Source organism: Callorhinus ursinus, unplaced genomic scaffold (assembly GCF_003265705.2).
Source record: "Callorhinus ursinus isolate GAN/ISIS: 27379988/994484 unplaced genomic scaffold, GSC_fseal_2.0 scaffold2, whole genome shotgun sequence".
Lineage (NCBI taxonomy): Eukaryota > Metazoa > Chordata > Mammalia > Carnivora > Otariidae > Callorhinus > Callorhinus ursinus.
In genome coordinates, this window is record NW_027397064.1 from 62,528,936 (window position 1) to 62,549,859 (window position 20,924).

The following is a 20,924-nucleotide window of genomic DNA, read 5'->3' on the forward strand; positions in this document are numbered from 1 at the left end:
AAGCAGAGTATCTGACATTTAAAATTGACTTTATTATTTTATCTAATGCTAGTTATTAAATTTTAGAGCACATATAATTTTTCCATTTTTTTTTTCTAGTGAGGAAAGTTTTAACTCTACTGCTTTTTGTAGAATAATATCCTCCTTTTGGAACAGAAGAGTACTGGCTCAGGATTTAGTTGAAAAACCACATCAAACATTCAATAATTTGAAAATGCTATGCATTTACATCTGGTTTTTACACTTAACATATTTCTATGTAGAGAAATTATCTTACTTTAATCTGCTTGGCTGGGGTCATCTCTTTGTCAGAATAAAGGACCTTTTCCTGGGCAGACTTTTCAAATTGCTCTTTTAAAAACTTAGTTGAAACCTTCGGAATCTCTTCATCCTCAGGTATATCAATGACTACAAACAGAAAAGAATACCAGGGATGTGATATAACAAATAAACATGATATTTGAGAAGGAAATTGCAATGCTGTGGGAAGCTTCTCACAATATGTGTTAAATAAAAAGGTTCAAGGTACATATGGCACTCTTTCATTCTGTAAGTTAGTATATGTCAAGAAATATAGGAAGAACAGTGGTGATCTCTGGATGGGAATTCATAAGTAATGGAACTGTTGTTTATTTTAATTGTATATATTTTTCAAGTGTTCTATAAGCATGTTTTACTTCCATGCTTAGGCAAGAATAAAAGCTATAAGAAGAAGCAGAAGAAGTTAAGAAGAACAGAAAAGGAAAACCAAAATAAAGCCAAAATAGATAGAGCCAAGTAATGATTGGGTCACATTTGGCTTAAATCTTCCCTTTTAGCTCTTCAAGGCAACAAAACTTTTCATTCCCCTTGTGTAGGCAAGACAACCTGCATGGGTCTTACGCAAACTCGCACAGATTTGTCTGTAGTTTAATCTCATATCTGTAGGTTGCAAAACTGAATTTAGAAGTGTTTTAATCTGTTATTAAAAGTAATACCATCCAGATAACATTTCTGTTCTCAGGGAGCTTGATGAACATTAAGTTTTATTCTAGGTCCCACAATTCAGAGGTGGCTGGTGTATCACCTTCTAGGCTTTTAGGATGAATTCATAAGGCTGATGGGCAGTGAACTATTTTAGAAGCTTAGTGAATCTATTACCACACGCAGAACCTAATTATATATAGAAATACTAGTCTGTCCCCTTTGGGACCATGAGTCATAGTCACTAAATTTACTCAGTGGGAGGGACTGTGCTTTGGAAGGCTTCCATTCAAACACAGACACATCAGCAGGATAAAGGTATACTGGGGTCAAATAATAACAGAGTCTCACCTGTTTCTTGAACATACTGATGGAACTGAGAAGCTTGGCTTATTTCCTCAGTGTGCTTTTTAAGATGAGAGGCCTATGTTTAAAGATAATTTTAAATAAATAGTTGTTTTTAAGAAGTCAGTTATTTTAGAACTGTACACATATTCTTCATTTCACAGTGATTTTCTTTCAAGACCTCAGTGAACGTTGAGAGATGCTAATTAAACTTCTATCCCTCATTTTAATGCATGGGCTCACACTATAACAGAATATATATGAATTAACATCTAAAGTGCACTCATATTTTTAGGGTGCTCATTTTACTTTTCAAAGAATGTCAGTTCCAAAGTGTGGAAATAGACACTGATATGTATTGATATTAAACTCATAAAGGACATTAAAAGCAATTGCTTACAACGAGGTCAGAATTTTCACACAGCTTTGTAATCTTTTTGGAAAGTATTGTCTTTCTAAGTAGTTACCATTTCTGTTCCAAGAACATCACTTTTGTGTGTTTTGGAAGCTTCTTGTTCATTTCTTTCCATTTCCTGCCTGCTTCTTGAAATGTCGACCTGGCTGCTGTGGATTACCTCCTAAAAATAAGTGAATAAAGAAATATACAATGTTTTAAGAAAAGTCTGAAAATTTTAACTTTTTTATTAATGAAAAAATTAAAATTATTGAAAAAAAATTAATGTTCCTCAGTGCATTAGTTGGCTTGGCTGCTGTAACAAATTATCACAAACTTAGTGGCTTATAACGGCACAGACTTAATATTTTATAGTTCTGTAGGTCAGAAGCCCTGATTGGGGGTGTTGACAGGTGTTAGAAGGTATGTATTCCTTTCTGCAGGTTCTACGGGAGAATCTATTCCCTTGCCTTTTGCAGTTCTAGAGACTGCCCGTTTTCCTTGGCTCATGGCCCCACTCCTCAATCAGGCGAGGTTTTCTCACACTGCCATCTCTGATTCTCTCTTCTAATTCCCTGTTCCACTTTTAAGGAACTTTGTGATTACACCAGGCCAATCTGGATAATCCAGGATTCTCTCCCTGTCAAAAGGTCAGCTTATTAGCAGCTATAATTTTATTTGCAATCTTAATTCTCCTTTGCCATATAACTTACATACATACTCACAGATTCTGAGAGTTAGGACATAGGTTTCCTCAGGAGTCTTTATTCTGCCTACTACTCTTAGTAAGCTACAATATGAGAAAGATGAACCTCAAGAAGAAAATGCAAATCCTTGATGAAAAAATATATTTTGTTGTTTACAAGCCAACTTTACATGTTACAGAAAAGCTTACTTAGTGAGTGGATGACTAAACTAGCAAACTTCTATTAATAAATTATTTTCATTCAATCTTCTATTTGCCAGAGAATGTCCTAGAAATGAGATGGAACAATGAGCGAGTCATATACTTTACTTTCTCAAAAGGGAGTATAGAAAATAAATAATCCATAGCTTTTCCTTTAAGTTCAAAGTTGGCCATCTAGTTTGATGAAACACCCAGAGTTCAAATGAAGAATATAACTGATATAAACAGACCATATTATGTTAGCATATATCTCTCTCTCCTCACACATGGGGCTACTTTTGATTTTGGTTAAGTTAGCACAGGTGACCCTGGCTGAATTGGATGCTTTGAAGCTCCTGTTTATTTTGGTGATCCAGTCCTGTTGTTACTATAGAATGTGATCTAAGTATATGATTGATTGATTGATTGATTGATATATTGAGTCAGTTGGCATATTGCTAAAAATCTTAACATCAAAAAATAAGGATATGAAGAGATTACTCTTTAAGAACACTTGAATCTGAACTTGTTTGACGTTGGGAATTCACTTTTATCTACTTGACCATCAAACACTATTGTTGAGATATGATTTTTAAAAAATTTGCCTTTGGAGAGAATAGTCAGGTGAACAAAGATCCATTATTATTCATCAGATAGGAGCACTAATTTTTTTACACAAGTTAAATAGTTTTGAGCTGTCAAGTTCTAATACTTTAAACCAACAATAAGTTTAAAATTAATTAATGAGACCTTGACTTTCTTGTTTTTGTTTTGCTAGTGGACCTGTAGTGTGTAGCTTTTTCCCTCTAAGGGTATTTGGTATACAGGGTAAAAGTTCTCATTAACCAAGCGGCCATCAGACGTCTGCTTAGAGATATATAGTATGATCTGATCTTATACTTTTCTAGGAAGGAGAATTAAGAAAAAAAGTTAGCATCTTCCTAAAGGTTCTACAGAGAATTGAAGGCAAAATGTAGGTTTATACTTTAGAATGTAGATTATATTTCATTGGATGTATTAGTTAACTAGAAATCCTTTCACAATGTATACATATATTAAATCATCATGATGTATGCTTTCAATGTCTTATATGTTGTATGTATACTTTAAATGTTGTTAACTATACCTCAATAAAGCTGAAAAATGTAGATTGTATTTCATTAAATTGAATACCAATGTAATTTTTTTTTCCCTGAAGCAGAATGTTTTTCTATCCTGAGTTAATAATCCACATATATAAAATGATATTTAATAACATGCTTGGCACACAATTTGTGCTAAGGAAAAGTTTACTTAATGAGTGGATGACTAAACTGGCAAACTTCTATTAATAAATTATTTTCATTCAATCTTCTGTTTGCCAGAGGATGTCCTAGAAATTAGATGGAACAATGAACAAGTCATGTACTTTACTTTCTCAAAAGGGAGTAGAGAAAATAAATAATCCATAGCTTTTCCTTTAAGTTCAAATAATCAAAATTTGATTTAATAGGAAGCTTTGCATAATCAAGTTTTATTTAAGGATATCAGTAACATTAAGCTGTAGGGAACAATAACAATCATTGAAAATGCATGACCACAAATAACAACTCTTTCTGTGACATCTGTTTACAACTGTGAGAAGTCTTTCCATCTGTAAAGACAAAATGGAAATAATCTAGGGCTTTCTTATGAAACTGATTAAACAGACAATGAAAGAGCAAAGGACAGTGGAAACCTGACCAGTACCAAGGTCCTTATTGAAGAGCATCATGATGAATACTATAGAATCATGTCTTTACTTAGAGTTCCATGTGACAAACTATGGCACAGGGACATGCTTATTTGGCCCAATTGGTGTTTTTAAATTTGGAATTAGTTAATAACCACAAAAATCAAGATTTCTGCCTGCTTTTGTAAACTTCAAAGATCTGACAACACTGGCTTCATATTCCAACATGTGAGCTGCTTGCTGGAACAAAGTAGTGGCCAACCTTTTTAGTTGGGACATGCACTTTTCAGTTGGTCACTGTTCCCATCATTCACTAATAAGTAACACCAAATTGACATTTACCAAAAAAAAAACCCTGCCTGGAACCTATAGAAATTTTAGTTTCTTTCACTTGCTGCCAATCATCAGGCTGAAAGAATAGAGTTACTGATTTGAATCTGTATGTTGAGAAAGACAAATGCACACACTAGGAGTCAAAAACAGTAAATAAATATATTTTTGACATATTTTGAAAGTTATTTTCTGGGCAGTCTATACTGAATGTGTATCTACTTGAGTAAAAACAATCCATGCCTGTCATATCTACGTACATTTTCTTGTAGGAGATGACACAACATAAACAGTTTGAGGGTACATAAATTTAGAATTTAAGTTTCTACTTATGTGTTATTACTAAACAGAACTGTAATGGCTGCATTAGTTTGGTACGTTAGTGTCAATGTGTCAATTTTACTGCCCCAGGTTGCTGTAATTTTTTTTATAAAGATTTTATTTATTTGTTTGACAGAGAGACAGTGAGAGAGGGAACACAAGCAAGGGAAGTGGGAGAGGCAGAAGCAGGCTTCCCACTGAGCAAGGAGCCCGATGCGGGACTTGATCCCAGGACCCTGGATCATGACCTGAGCCAAAGGCAGACGCCCAACTGACTAAGCCACCCAGGCGCCCCAGGTTGCTGTAATTTATATAAAGTCTGTCTTAAAATATGCCAAGATTTTATTTCTATCGTTACTGTGTTTTATATTTTGCAACTACTTTAGTTTGGATTTTAAATCGGACTTTCATTCATCTCAGTTGCTGGTGTCTACAAAGTACAGGGTTAGGTGAAAGAATGGATCATCATAATGTTCAAGAGAAATCAAATTACACAATAAAAATGTAATAAAGAATTCTGGCAAGAACACCATACATAAATTCACACAAAACAATTAATAAAATTGGTTCTTGAATATGAAAATCAAATATAGCTCAGGATGCAAGAGACAAAATGCAGTCTTGTTCACAAGTTGGATCAACCAGGAGTCAGAAACAGGGACTTTGTATTAACTCCCTCCTCTACTAGGTATGTCGTAATCTTGTGTAAGTCACTAAATCACACTTAAACTCTTTTTTTCATCTCATTCATCCATTTATAGAAAGAAAAACAGATGAGATATGTGCTCTAATATTGGAATCTAAAGGAGAGAATGTGGCACAATCACAAAATAAGATGATGTTTGTATAGCTCTTACCAATCTGATGTCAGTTCATATGTTAGACAAGTGTCTTACAAAAATCTATCCTTGATATATACTTTTTTTTTTAAGATTTTATCTATTCATTCATCAGAGAGAGAGCACACCAGCAGAGGGAGAAGCAAGCAGAGGGAGAAGCAGAGGGAGAAGCAGGCTCCCTGCTGAGAAAGGAGCCCAAAGCGGGACTTGATCCCAGGACACTGGGATCATGACCTGAGCTGAAGGCAGCCACTTAACCGACTGAGCCACACATGCACCCTTGATATATACTTCTAAGGAGATTTCTCCAGCACAGGAAAGACTTCACATTCTGCCTACTCAACTTGCTATTGTTATTATCATTATAGGAAAAGGCATTGTACATTTCTATCAATAAAAATTCAAACTCTTTCTAGCATAATGAGTAAGGAAAGAATAGGACCAATTTTTTTTATGTGACTCACTATTATTGTGACTCTTAGAAGTATACACAATAGAAAAAAATGTGATAAAAATTTGGCAGAATAGTACATAGTAACTGCCCCACTAGAGTGGAAAAAAAAGTTCATGCTCAAGGCCAATAATTTAGCTATTCACTAATCTCATTTTTAATAAAACTAGAAATAGTTATGATGTATTAATGCTCTTTGCATCCTTGTCAAACAGACATAAACAATACCAAAAATGTGCTATTTATGTTAGCAAAACTGTCACAGGATTCAAGGTTTGAAAGAAAAAACAGTTCTTTCTTTTGAGTGATGAACATAACAATTTCTGGTTAATATATTGTGTTTCTCTAGATTTGGATGTATTCAAATTCAAACCTGTTTCTTTTGCCATGGGTTTTCTTTCTTTATTTTTAAAAAAAATTTCTTTCAAAATCTACAATAAAAATTTGATTTCCCTAGGGTTTGAGCTTCAGATTAAGGCTTCTCTACATTCACTATACAGTTTTGAAATCATGGCTCAAAAATTATGTTCTGTTTAAAACCTTCCTGACTTCTATAGAGAGTTACCTATTCCTGCTTGTTTTTTGTTGTTGTCTTCCCATCCTGTCAGTAAACATCTTTATTATCTACTTACCACATTTCACAGTCATTAGCTAATATGAACCTCTCATTTAACTGAACTCATGCATCCTCAAATCTCCATGTTTAGCATCCCGACAGATAGTAGATGACTGCCCCCCCGCCAAACACCGCCGGCCTTAAATATCAAGGAGTAAGTGCATGGGCAAATAATCACATTTTTTCCAAGAGTGTGAAAATTTTATGATTTTAAATCTAGTTTGAAAATTGAGATCCTAAATTTTTATGGTTTTATTTTCTAGTTATTTTAGCTAACAGTCTTTGATACGGAACATTTTGTAATTGGTGGAATTACTGAAGCCGATGTGTATGACAATAATATGTCAATCACTTTACAAAGTGTTCTCAGAAAGAGGCCTCTTGACAACATTGCAAGGGAACAGAAGATCTATAGAGGAATATGGGCAGTGCTGTGATGCTATAAGGAGTAATTGGCATCATCAGAGGGAGGGGAAGCCTGTACCAAGAAACCAAAAAATGAACAAAGATAACAAACATACACAATGGGAAAGAACCTTTCAAAATAGAAATATATATTTTCAAATAGCCTTTTTATAAAAAAAACTGCATGGTGATGAGGCTCCTGGGTGGCTCAGTCAGTTAAGCGTCTGCCTTCAGCTCAGGTCATGACCCCAGGGTCCTGGGATGGAGCCCCACATCGGGCTGCCTGCTCAGCAGGGAGCCTGCTTCTCCCTCTCCCTCTGCTCCTCCTCCCTGCGCATGTTCTCTCTCTCTAAGTAAATAAAATCTTTTTTTAAAAAAAGATCTTCTTGGTGCTAAACAAACTAGTCTGTTTATAAGCTTTTTTTTTAGGTTATGTTAATCTCCATACATTACATCATTAGTTTTTGATGTAGTGTTCCATGATTCATTGTTTGCGTATAACACCCAGTGCTCCGTGCAGTAGGTGCCCTCTTTAATACCCATCACCAGGCTAACCCATCCCCCCACCCCCCTCCCCTCTAGAACCCTCAGTTTGTTTCTCAGAGTCCATAGTCTCTCATGTTTTTTTTTTTTAGTGAATTAGTATTCATTGAGTTGATGAAATTGAAGTGTTGTCAAGCATCATCTAGAAACAGCAGAATGCATTGAGCAGAATTACTATGACATGAAGAAATTAAGTTGAGATATTTATGATGACAATGAAAGACAATACTTTATCCTAATTTTTAATTTATACAAATAGGGAAAGATATCAAGGGGAAAGAAGAATCAAGGTGATTGCAAATCCTGATTCTTTGTATAACTCAATATACTCAGAAGTGAAGCCTCCAATTTTATTTGGCTCAATAGTAAAGCTATGAGCATGTACTAGTTGGATTGTCAGATCCAAAAGACCGATGATGCAGAACATTAAAAGAAACTTAAAAAGTAAGGTGGTGACATTTTCCTTTGAAATCATTGCATCCCTAAACATAGATGATCTTATAGACCTTCACCTATGTATTTATTCAACCAATAGCTCCTAAGTACCAAACAACCATCTCCATCACATTGTGCTAGGTATTTTCAGTATTTTTTTTTAAGATTTTATTTATTTATTTGACACAGAGAGAGACAGAAAGAGAGAGCACAAGCAGGCAGAGCCACAGACAGAGGGAGAGGGTGAAGCAGGCTCCCCGTGGAGCAGGGAGCCCGATGCGGGGCCTGATCCCAGGACCCTGGGATCACGACCTGAGCCAGAGGTAGGCACCCAACCGATGAGCCACCCAGGCACCCCCAGTATTGTTTTAATAAGAGTTTCTACAATTATACCTCAATCTACTTAAATGCCTATCAATCATCTATCTATCCATCTATCTCTGTATCTGTGCAATATATAAAAATATATATTTAATGGAATAAAACAGCTCAGCTTGAAATTCTCTGGAGGAAAGATTCATAATAAATACAGGTACATAAATTATGTAGTTTTATTACATAAATCTCTGGGAGAAGTATTATCATTCAATTAATTTCAACTTTTTTTTCACTGAAAATAGATACGCTTTGGTCATATTTAGCTACTAAGAGCAAAACTTATCTTTTCTAATAAAAAATACTTGATTTAAAGTCAAAATATTGGACTTCAAAAAGAGGTTTCTGAATTAGCAATGTCAGCTTTAACTGCTAGAACTCTGACTGTCCTCTTCTTTCCAAAAAATATTATTTATAGAGCCATATCCCTGCGTCCAAAAATGCTGAAGATTCATAAAAAGAACATATAAAAGATGCACTCTCAACTGGGCCATCAAACATATTAGTTATATAAATAACAATATATTATTTGACAAACTAAAAAAGCAGGATATATAAAAACATTCAATTTGCAGTAAAGGATACCCTCTAGAAGTTTTATGTAGATGTATGTTAAAGATATACATACGTATACAGTATTTCAATCCAACATAGTGGCACCCAAACCAAAGTGGCACGAGGATATAAATAAACATAAAACCACAATAAGAGAGGCTAAAACTTTGAGTCTCAAGGAACACTGAAATTACAAATAAAAAGCTTGCAAGAATAATGAAAATATTTTAAAGAAAAAGAAAACCAGAGGCTATGTATCTTATATTAATTAATGCAAACCAAAATAGAGAAACAGAAGAATTCTACCTCTTCATTACCACCCCTCCCTTATCAATATCCAGTAGATCTATAAGCCCTGCCAATTCTATGTTTAATTCTCTCTCGAGTCAATGCTCTCTTTACCCTAAACTTCTGACCCATGTAAGTCCTTGTATATTTAATCTATTTCAGTAGTCTTCTAACTCTTCTTCTTCCATCTAAACTTGACCCCCTTTATTTCAACACTATAGAGCCAGAAACATCTTTCGTAAGTGCAGATCTATTCATCTTACTCTCTTGTTTAAGTTTCTTCAAGGGCCCCTGATTGCCTTAGAATAAAATAACAGTTCTTTAACATAACATAGAATTTTCTTTATTATCTGGACTTTGCTTACATCTCCAGCTTCATGCTTCAATTTTGCCTCACTATATTCACAAATATACTATTTTACCTTTTATATAAGGTGCTCCTTTTGCCTGGAATGCAATTCTATATTCATGAAAAACTATTTCAAATCTCAGCTGGAGTATTCTCTGCTCTCAGATGCTTCCTTGACCATCTTTCATTCAGAGGAAAGTTTATCACGTCCTTGTGACCCAACAAACCTCTTTATCTATTTATTCTATCATAGAATAATTGCACTTTAATTATTTGTTATATGTCTATTTCTCTGATATAGTGAGCTCCTTGAGGGCAAAATATTATACTCATCATTGAATTTTTGTGCCTGACATATGGTGGGTGCTTAATGACTATCAGCTGAATAAAAAAAATATATAAGGCATAGACTCCAGAGTCGTCCTTCTTGAGTTGGGATCACTTTTGCTCACTTTCTTTGGGCGGGTTACTTAACCCTTCAATGTGTCCATTTCTTGTCCTCTCCCCAACCCTTCCCCCCAAATAAAAAGGACTAATTAGGGAATAATAACAGTGCCTATGTCAGAAGGGTAGTATGAGGAGTTAATATAAGTGAACACTTGGCTCATAAGTGCTACATTAGTGTTTGCCATCTTTACTTAACAGATATTCATGGCACACTTACTTTGTGTGAGCTATTTACACAGTCAGCAAGGCAAAAAAAAGAGAGAGAAGGTGCGATGAAAGTAGATTGTCTATGGCTCTGTCTATGAATTTTACCATTGAAATTTACCATGAATTTTTCTTTATAGAACTAAGCCCAGAAACTAAAGAAAAAACAAGTTCTAATATATACATTTTTTTCCACCAGAGAAGTAGTGGATTTGGGGGGGTTATTCAAAGAGAGATAAGGAAAGAAGTGCCTGTGGTATTATGACTCTTCCAGATCATTCTGGCTGCTAGGACGTGGAAATACTCTACAGAGACGTGGCCAGAGAGTGGCTTTGTGATCACCTATTCACCTATTTAGTTTTTCTTTGGTTCATCTTACATGAACTAATACCTAGTGAACAATTCATAGTGATTTAATCTAAAATTATGCATTTCTTCCTGCACTTATTCTTTCCTAAAAGTCCTATTGTATGACTATCATTTAGACAATAAATTAAAACTGTTAAGATTTGTATATTACATGTATATATATTTTTAATCCAGCCCCAGCTCCCAGTTTCAAGTATCAGAGTCTGAGTGATTGAAACAGGAAAGGTAATTTGTTAAAGAGATATTGGATGACAGAGGTGGGGAGTGGAATTCATGGAATCTTCAGGATTCCAGAAAAGAAGACTTGGAGGTTTTGTAGCTGGTAACAGAGCTGAATAATGCTGCAGAACCATCTGGTGAATGCACCCATGCTGCTGACACTGAATACCAGACACATTCATTGCCAAAGCTATCAATAGTGTATAATGGATGTTGCTTCTAGAATAGTTATTTCTTGAAATTGAATGTTGCTAATCTCCTGCCACCAGCCATAATTAAGATTAATTCCACATAGTCCCTGCTTCTCCTGTGATTTCATCATTTCTTTATGCAAAGTCTGAGTTGGGGGTGTCTGATTTTTACAATCTAGTTCATAAGTCTGGGTCCTAGATACCAGGAAGTCTAGGACAATAGGCATATGGTATTTGCAGCTTCTCCTAGTGGAGGCTGCTTCTGCTCATTGGGCAGAAGAGTTCCCAAGGATAGAAGAAGTTTCAAATGTCAAAAAGAATGACAAGTGTCCATTACCCCTGCTAAAAAGAGTATTATTCATGAATGCTGAAGTCTTCTTAATCTTATGGAAAACAGCTAAAAACATAAGTAAAGGTATTTATTTTTGACAACAGATAACACAGTAGAAAACACTATTCATGTCTTATAATGGAATTGATTTGGGCCTATTTCTTGGTAAAATATATGCCATGTGATACTACAAGTACACGTAGGAAGACTTTGCGACAGTACAATTCGCCTGCTAAGCGGTCGGAAAGAGTTCCTGTTAAACAAACCTTCCTCCTTCTTTTACTGTCCCTCTGAGTCTCTATGGCCATCAGCCTTGTTCACTGGGAGGAGTGACATTTTAAATCTTTATATAAAATCCAAACAGGATTTTATATAAAGAAGGAAGAAACACAATAAAATAGATTTGGCTCTGATGAAACCATTTCTAGATTATCTGTGCAAACAAGGCAGTGTATCAGTTATGACTACAAATAAATTATTCTGATCACTTGGGTTTTCTTCAAAATAAGGAAAAATAAAAGGGTAACTAGTTGCAATTTCACCGGTCAACGTATCTACTAGCAACATGGGGAATGAAAAGAGATTGAAGTGGCAGACAGGAATATTAGATTATAGCTGGAGTTTGTCATCAATTCAAGAGAGAAATCAGGTAAATAAGTTACAACTAATTTCAGTCTCACTTAGAATCCTCATTTGTAATCTTCTGGGACAGAGAGTGGGGAAGCACTGAAGGAGATAGATATGAAGGGTTACCATGGATTGACTGTTGTATGTGTCAGGAAATGTACAAGGCTCTTCACACTTGTATAATGTCTAATTTCTTTAAAACTCTACTGTTCGTAAAATCTACATGTTGATTATACATAAAAGAGAGAAGGAAGAATTATATGCAAGATTTTAAAAGCACCAAACATATACCATGAATATGATGTTTTCATAAGAATTCCATCAGCCAGCTATTTTGAACCAATGTTTTTAACACCTAAAAGCAGTAAGTGATTTATTCATTGTGCACTTATTGTGTGCTTAGAGTGTGTTTAAGGTAGGGAAAAGAGAAAAGGAGATCCATTATCCTCAACCAGTTAACTATACTGAAGAACATCACAATTCTGAGATGCCTTCAAAGAATCCAAAAATTAATAATCATGTAGTAATTTGTATTGCATTAGCTCTTTAAAAATCACTGGGTCTTTCACTACAATATCCTTTTCACTATGATAGCAGGTAACTACACATTTTTTCCTTTCTTTTAGGGCTGGTGATTCAGTGAAACATCTTTTCTATCAATATAATATTGGTCATCAAGTGCAAAGGTTTGACAAATACAAAAAATGCCAGAGGTTTAAGTGGTCTCAAAATTGAAAAGAGTTCTTACTAAAAACGGCCAAGGACTATTTGCTTTAAGTACATGCTTATGTAGTTTCATTTTACATAAAAAATACATCAACAATTAGTAAAAATTTGAGCCATTTAACTCCTATAGACATAGAAAAAATAAGATGAAATGAAATTTAAGGACATACTCTGATCTGTAATGGATATCCTCCCAATTAAGCTTATCAATGGTGGTGCACTGTAAAGGACAGAAAACCGACACATCTGCTGGAGGCTCATAACTGAAGATCAAGTTTGTTCTTTAAGGATGGATCAGAGCAGATGAGATTCAAACAGGCATTGATTAAAAGGAATGATAGGTCTTTAAAACTTACCTCAAATATTCAGATAAATATTCAGAAAAATATTTGATCACATATCTCAAGATTATAAGAAGAGAGATTATACTGAGAGTAAGTGTCAAACACAGAGCCCATGATTATGAAATGACTTAACCCGCATTTTGTGTGAAAAGACATTGTCTGTCTCACCACTATTTTATAGGAACAAATCAACATATTTGCATTTGGTTCTGCTATAGAAAAAGTAGTTCTGTATGTGTCTATAATTCTCTCATGCATAGTTTCTTCCCATTCCTTCCTCCCTGCGAATTATTGCTTCTTATCTTTGTCTATTTTCTGTACCCAGATTTGATGGTATATTCTGTCATTATGATAATTTCCTTTAGTAATGAAAAAGACCTAGAAAAATAGGGCATGAAGGAAAAGTTATTGAGGGGAAAAAAAGGAAAATTCCCTTTTTAATCCTCCAAAACAAAAAAAAAGACAAATAATTTGGGGGGAACTGTTGGTATTTTTTGAATTATGGCACAAAATATTTATGATAAAAGGCTCACAAACTGAATCCCAGCCTGAAGTGCTGACTTCATCAAAGTTCCATCCATATCTCCCCAAAATGTATCTGAACACTGTGTGATATGATGAATTCTAGTATTCCATTTTTGTAATTTGTACTCTGAAGACAAGGCATGAATTTCAAATGCCATAGCAGGATGAGGTCTTTAGCACCCTTGGTATTTCCCCCAGGGTAAGGAAGATAGATTGAGCTCTTGGCTCCCCCTGTTGGTATCAGTCTGGTGGCTGGTCTATAATGTGCCCTGTCCTGATGGGGTAGGAAATGAAATAGCCTCAGCTGGTTCCTAAAGAGATAATAACTTGCTCCTTACCGTGGTAGATGACTCTGGACAGAGAGGGATAAAGAATAAGGTTGTTGGGAGAAGATGTAATCTTATTCCACGTGCTGTGATCTTGAGATCTGCATAGAAGCTGGAAAAAAATCAATTTCCCAAGCAATATCCCAGACAGTTATCTCTGCAATAGAATGGTTCTGAGGACAGAATGTTTTAATGTCTCTTCCTTCTCACAGGCTTGTATTTTCCCACATTTTTGGGGGTGGGGGTGGGGAGTGTGATAATTTGTAATTATGCAAACTAATAAATGAACATGCAAAAGAATAGACAAACGTGTCTCAATCTAATAATTTTCAAAGACCCATGAGGATGGGCTTATTTTGAGAAATACTAGACACAGAAGAAGTAGAAAGAGCTAATAATATCTTATGTCAAGTGCTTACAGAAAACACCTATTTTCATAAAAATAACAGTGGAAAAAACATTTTGCAGCTTCTACTAAGTTCTACAAGCATAATGATTCTGTAATGTTAATGTTTCTTTTGTTATAATTTTCCTTGCTCTTCAAAAACTAGCAAAGTCTATGAACTTAAAATCCCACAGCTTGCCATTCTAACAATTCAAACATAAAGCAACTTTAGTTAGTATAACGTATTGTTTCTTTATTTGAGAATTCTATTAAGTATAATTATACAAAGAACACAGTTCTATTTTAAAACTAATATGAGACTTCAAATTGAAAGAGGGGCTTTATCAATGCATTCCTTCCTCCAGCTTTCCCTCCGTGACTCCCACCTCCCAGACAAGATGACATAAAATTCCATCATGTCCCAATGTCTGTGTTTTACATCTTCATCAACATCAGATACTTTTGGGGATCACTGGGAACATGAAACTCTGGGCCATGATTCTGTGTTTAGTGGGAAAGGGTCCAGGTGACACTCTCTCAACATCCCTGGGCCCTGAGATAAGAACAAACAATACCACTCTTTTTCCCCTAAAGCAATCCCAATTCATTTTACTTGAAAGGAGTGAAGGGTGCATCTGTAAGTGCACTTGTCTTCTGCAAATGAAATGGAAAATGGGTTCTATAAGAACAAATAGGTTTACAGAAACCCATAATACCATTTAGAAGAAAAGCTGTGGTAGTGGTACTCCAATAACTGGGGTAAACATTGCTCCTGCAAATTCTATTTTGGAGCACGAGTAAGATGAATTGTAGACAGAACAGCGACCAATTTGGGATTTTTTGAAAGCACTTGCATCTGTGCCTGCAACTCAGTCTTACTTATGGGTTTTTGTACTAAACCCCAAGGCTTGACAGCCTGAGAAATAGTGCCAGGGCACTCTTCATAGGATAATATTTCTCAACCCCTCCAAGTCACCAGGCAGATTAACTCATTTAGTTATTAATGACATAGTAAAGGAGCCCAGGCTGAATGCATGCACCGAACGGATGGCACCATCTCACCAAGAAGACCGAGTTTCCACAAAGCACCAGGGCAAACATTTTGCCAGTGTCTTCAGAGCGTGGGGTTAGAATGAGTTTCCCTTTTTAATGATGCACTGCAGTGCCCTACAGTGCTGCCCCAGGGGACAGAGGAGTGAATCCCTCTGTGCACTAGCAGGAGAACTCACAAACCAACAGATTCTGCAGAAAGAAGCTGAAATTGGAAGTTGCAAAGGGACCATGACTAAGACTTTATGGTCACACCTCAGCAGACATTTCGTAATTACCATCGACTTCATTTGGGGACAGCTGACTTTGAGAGTTATGGTGTGTGGCTCCAAAGTAAAGCAACTGATGTCAGTAGATCACAGACGTTAGTCTTAATTGTACTTTATGGGCACACCTCATGTCTTGGGAAAAGCAGACACATTGGTTTAGTTATGTAAAGAGCCAAATGACTGTGAGCAGGCTTACTGCATTATTTAATAAAGTTGATCATTTTACAATGAAATCCTGTGTCTTTCAGAAAATATTTGTATAGAAATATCAAAAGTACAAACTCAAGAGACACTAGGTGTACGGATTGTATAATCCTATAAAATTAAAGTTTTTTTGATAAAAGTTTACAATAATAAGGAGTTGAATCTCAGTTTCAGTTAATTATTGGTACATTAGTAGGGCCTAAGCTAATAAATTCATTCATTTTTTAGTTTATCTTTGTTCTAATTGGTTTACCTTAAAAATTTTGATGTATCTTTCCTTACTTCATTTATATCATTAAATTATTTAGTTTGTTTTTAATATTTAAATATAACCTGTGTATATATACAAATAACAGTATTTCAATAGTGTCTGAAATTAACAAAGGCTCTAACAGGGTTTGGGGGTACCAGTAAATTGGCTGTTTGGCTGACTGACATTTATTTTATTCCCCATGATTTCCTTAAGCTCTTGCTTTCTCTGTTCTCTACAGTCTTTGTTCTATTCTTTGACCGATAATGTAGGCATCTCAAGAGAAATGTCAATATAAACAGTCTGCTATCAGTCTGCTATCTGACTGCAGAAGGCTGAGGGAGGCAGAGGAGAAGCCTCGATGAGAAGCTAAGAGGGGAGTGGTCATCTCTGGGATTACAAATCCTGGCTCAGGTTTGCGCTGCTGTGTTCATTGCTACACATCAGAATCACCCGAAGAACTACCTGTACTATTCTCGAATCCCTGACCACAGGCCAGAACCATTTAATCGGAATGACCTGGGCTGCCTGGAGAGTTCCAGTGTATTAACTTACACTTGAGGATCCAACCTTACTGAGGGCCTAGGTGACTCAGGGGACCTGAGCTCCCTCAGACACTCCATGTCTCAGCCTCACAGGGAGAATGGTTTGATTCTAAATCCTTATCTCATCAGAGAAGAGGTAGGAGGGGATAAATCAAGGGCTCTGAAAAGCTGTCCTGCTTCAGGTTCCAAGTGATGTAGAAACCAGTGGATGATGGACAGAGGACTTGTTGAAGACCCCCCACCACTACATTGCTGTACCCACAAACAGGGACGCCTCTGGTAGAAGCATGGAGTAGGGGCTTCATAGGGAGTGTGGGGTGTACTTCTAGATGAACCAGGCTCATGCAGGCATGCGTCATTCCATTATGATGGAAGTAGGAAAAACCTACCTACCTACCTTCCTTCCTTCCTTCCTTCCTTCCTTCCTTCCTAGCTTCCTTCCTTCTTTCTTTCTTCCCGAGGAATACAATTTCTTATGGAGTTTAGTTTGTGTTTCTGCTTTTGTTTTCATTATAGTTGGTACGAGTAGTACTAACTGCAATTAATTTACCTCACGACTTGCGCAAGGAATTGTTTTTACAAAATATAATTCTTTTCGATTTGATTTCTCCAGAAAAAAGTAGGGGCTTCCCCCAAGACCTACAGAGCTATAGGAAGGTAGACATGGATAGGAAGAGAAGAGACACAGATGGAGACTGAGTTAATGGGAAGGTCGCCCGTGGCAAGGTGGCAAGGTAGCCAGGGCCAGGGCACAGGTGCGGAAAGCAGTAATGAAATGGCCTAATCATGAACACAACAGAGATAGTTTTGAATGTAAAAGTAGAGGTGAAAAATTCAGTTTATCAAGTGTGCATCTCCAAACCCACAATTGGATCAAAGTTTGCATTTCTACTTCTTGCTGAACTGAAAAGGAAACTGAGTTATTAGCATAGAGCAAAGCTGGTTTGCTGTATGGCATCAGGAACTGGGAGGTTTTTGTTAATAAATAACTCAGGTGAGCCAAATTCTGCATAAACCAGCTTGTGCAGGTCTGGCTCTTAGTGGGTTACAGACCTCAGTTGGTTGAGGCCCTTGTTTTATTGCTGGCTTTATTTAGCAAACTCTTGGTCTTCTGATTCTGAGTCAGCATTCAAAAATTAATCTTACTGTGTTCTTTTCAGTACCGAAGCCCGCTCGCAATAGGCACTGAGAAAGAGTTGTAGAAGATGGTTTAAATGGTTTGGAAGGTGGGAAATTTATGTGTATTCGCTGGCTTATCTGGAGAAAGGTCAGGATGATTCCCCGGCTGGTGTCAGGGAAAGAAATGGTTCTCTGGCAAATAGCAGCCCTTATTTCTTAGTATTTGTACATATTAGCATTGTATGTTGGGGGAAAAAAAACCCCACTATATTTTATTCAGACAGTTGGAGGCATGTATTTTACCTTCATTGTTTCGAAGCACAAACCAAAAAATGTCACAAGGTGGGTTCTATCCCTTATGAATGTTTTTCTCTCCCTTCCACACATCAGCTAAAACAAGCTGAGAAGCCACAGCTCTCGTAGAGATGGAAAAAAATCAACACTGCCCCCAACTCATTCTCTTTTCCTTATTTATTCGAGCAGGGTAGGCTTTTATCTCTCTTGCCTGATTCAATTCATATATTAATTATATTTTCCTCGCAGTGCATCGTGTCACAACACTGTGAATAAAGCAGTCTTCAAAGCAAATGCTATGTTATTTACTTGCTCCCACTTGAAAAACATGCTTTTATTCATTATCACATCCCAGGCTGCAGTGTACCTGTGCTAAGTACAAAGTATGTCCCACACATAGTCCTCCCTTTGGCTTTCCCAGAGATCCCCCTCATCTTATTTCCTAGAGTCGGCGTGAAGCCCTTTTTCCTCAAAAGGAGACCTGCTCTTACAATTTTTAAAATATGCACTAAAGTTACTGACTACTCCAGAACAACAGATGCCCAAAGCATTCAGAGGGATGTTAATTTTAAACTAATCTTTAATTACTTAATGAGCTCCTAGGAAATGATTCTGTCTCCAAGGGCCAAAGAACTGGAAAAAAAAATTGAGGTGTGTGAGGTGTGAGGCAAAGAGCAATGTTATCCTTCTTTGTCTTTTTACATATACATAAAATGTTTATGAATCATATTCTCCTTTGAGAATAATTACCACTTGATTATGCTGTCTTAGCTTTAGTGGCAATACTGCTGATGAAAATAGCTGGTGTTTATTGAACAATTCGTATATGCCAGACATTTTAGTAACAACTTTACACGGACCATCTTATTTTATTCTTAAAACATACCTGTTACTTCATCCTCATTTTTCAGAGATCAGGTGGCTAACTCAGAGGATTCTAACCCGGGCTGTCTGGCTTTGGAGCCAGCAGGCCTAACCATCACTCAAGCTTCCTGTTTGAGGGATGTTACTTTAAGTTGTAATAGTCATTAAAAAAGAGTATATGCAATTAAAATACAATACGAGTCACGCTTTTGATCACAAGCTTATCTGTTGATAGAGATCTAGGTTAGGTTGGGGCTGTTAATAGAAATCTATGACCTTGAAGAATTATGTACATGGCAGAGCGCTAAAGGTAGGTTTAAAGCATTCACAGGAGAAATGCTTTGCAATGTGGACATTCCACTGAAAAAAATATGTTTAGTCTGCTAGAAAATAATTATGGGTCACCTTTAAAGAGTCTAAAACACACAGAGGTCAGATTATATCTGTCACAAGCTGTCAAAAATGTTCTCTGTCAAGCTAAAATTGTCTAGGGATTGTTTCAAACCCACGTAATCTTACAGAGTGCTAATGTTTACATTCAGGTGTTTGAGACAGCGGCTATATGCAGAAAGATATGTACTGTCTCACAGCTTCTCTTGGTCCATGTGAGAGGTGGCTGCAGGGAGTGAAGGTCCGGAATACTTCACACTCTTGACACGGATTCCGTGCAGCCATTTTCACATAAAAGCAATTGCCTAAGTACTGTATTGCACTGATGACTTCCAAAATTTTTGGAACTCCATCTGCTCCCTCCCACTTAAGCCACTTAGGAGAAACAAACAAACAAATGAACGAAAAAATAAGCAACCCCAGAAGAGTACAGGCTTCCACGACTTCAAAATTAATAAGCAAAGAGCTACTTAGGATGGCATAAGTATGGGGGAAAGAAAACAAAGACATTCCTATAAGATGAAAGTCAAACCCTGAGTGTGAAAATATGGCACAAAAAGGAATGTCTTAGACTGCTAATGGGTCCAAGGTTTATCTTGGGAGTGAAAGGGAACCTGGAACATTGGATGGCAGTGGCACCGCACGACTTTGTAAATGTACTACACAGCCACTGAACTGTACACTTAAAATGGGTGGCTTTTATGGTATGCAACTTATATCTCAATAAAGCTGTTAAAAAAGAAAAAAGGAGAAAAGGAAAGTCTTGAAAACACAGAAACTGTAGTATAGGCAAGTGAAAATGAACTCAGAAAAGAGATGATGGCAGTTTCACATCAATAACCATGTATTCTAATACCTTCCGCAGCATATTTCAAGGCACCCTTTTAAGAAATCAGGAAATGATTAAATAACATTTCCCCAACACATTCTTTTAAGAAGCTGAACCCTCGCCCCACAATTCCCTCACCCAGTGGCTCTGATGGTCCAGAGTCGCTGCTTTTTCTAATTTACATAAGGATACTCCACAGGCTAGCAGTGATGCTGCTAACTTTTTTTTTTTTTAAGATTTCATTTATTTATTTGACAGAGAGAGACACAGCGAGAGAGGGAACACAAGTAGGGGGAGAGGGAGAGGGAGAAGCAGGCTTCCCGTGGAGCAGGGAGCCCGATGTGGGGCTCGATCCTAGGACGCTGGGATCATGACCTGAGCCGAAGGTAGACGCTTAACGACTGAGCCACCCAGGCGCCCCGATGCTGCTAACTTAAATAGGCAGAACCGTGAAGCATGGCAAGTCTAGAATATATAAATAGGACATTATCTCAGATTTTAAAGGTCTGGCATAAACAAAAGTTCCTATATTTTATGCCTCTTTTTTTTCTTTTTCAGAACCCCTTTTTGAATAAAAGGTAGTCTGATAAAATAGTCTGATCAATCAGCA

The 20,924-nt window shown here is 36.5% G+C and overlaps 1 protein-coding gene across 2 annotated transcripts in view; it reads right to left on the reverse strand.

Annotated features, from left to right (window-relative positions):
- XIRP2 (xin actin binding repeat containing 2) overlaps positions 1-20,924 on the reverse strand; it is a 75,023-nt gene that overhangs the window by 19,652 nt on the left and 34,447 nt on the right. For both annotated transcript variants that reach the window (XM_025852804.2, XM_073882963.1), the window contains 3 exons: positions 1,776-1,886; positions 1,315-1,387; positions 278-408 (listed from right to left, as the gene is read on the reverse strand). In XM_025852804.2, coding sequence (XP_025708589.2) covers positions 278-408; positions 1,315-1,387; positions 1,776-1,886 — 315 coding nt within the window. The remainder of the gene's footprint in view (positions 1-277; positions 409-1,314; positions 1,388-1,775; positions 1,887-20,924) is intronic.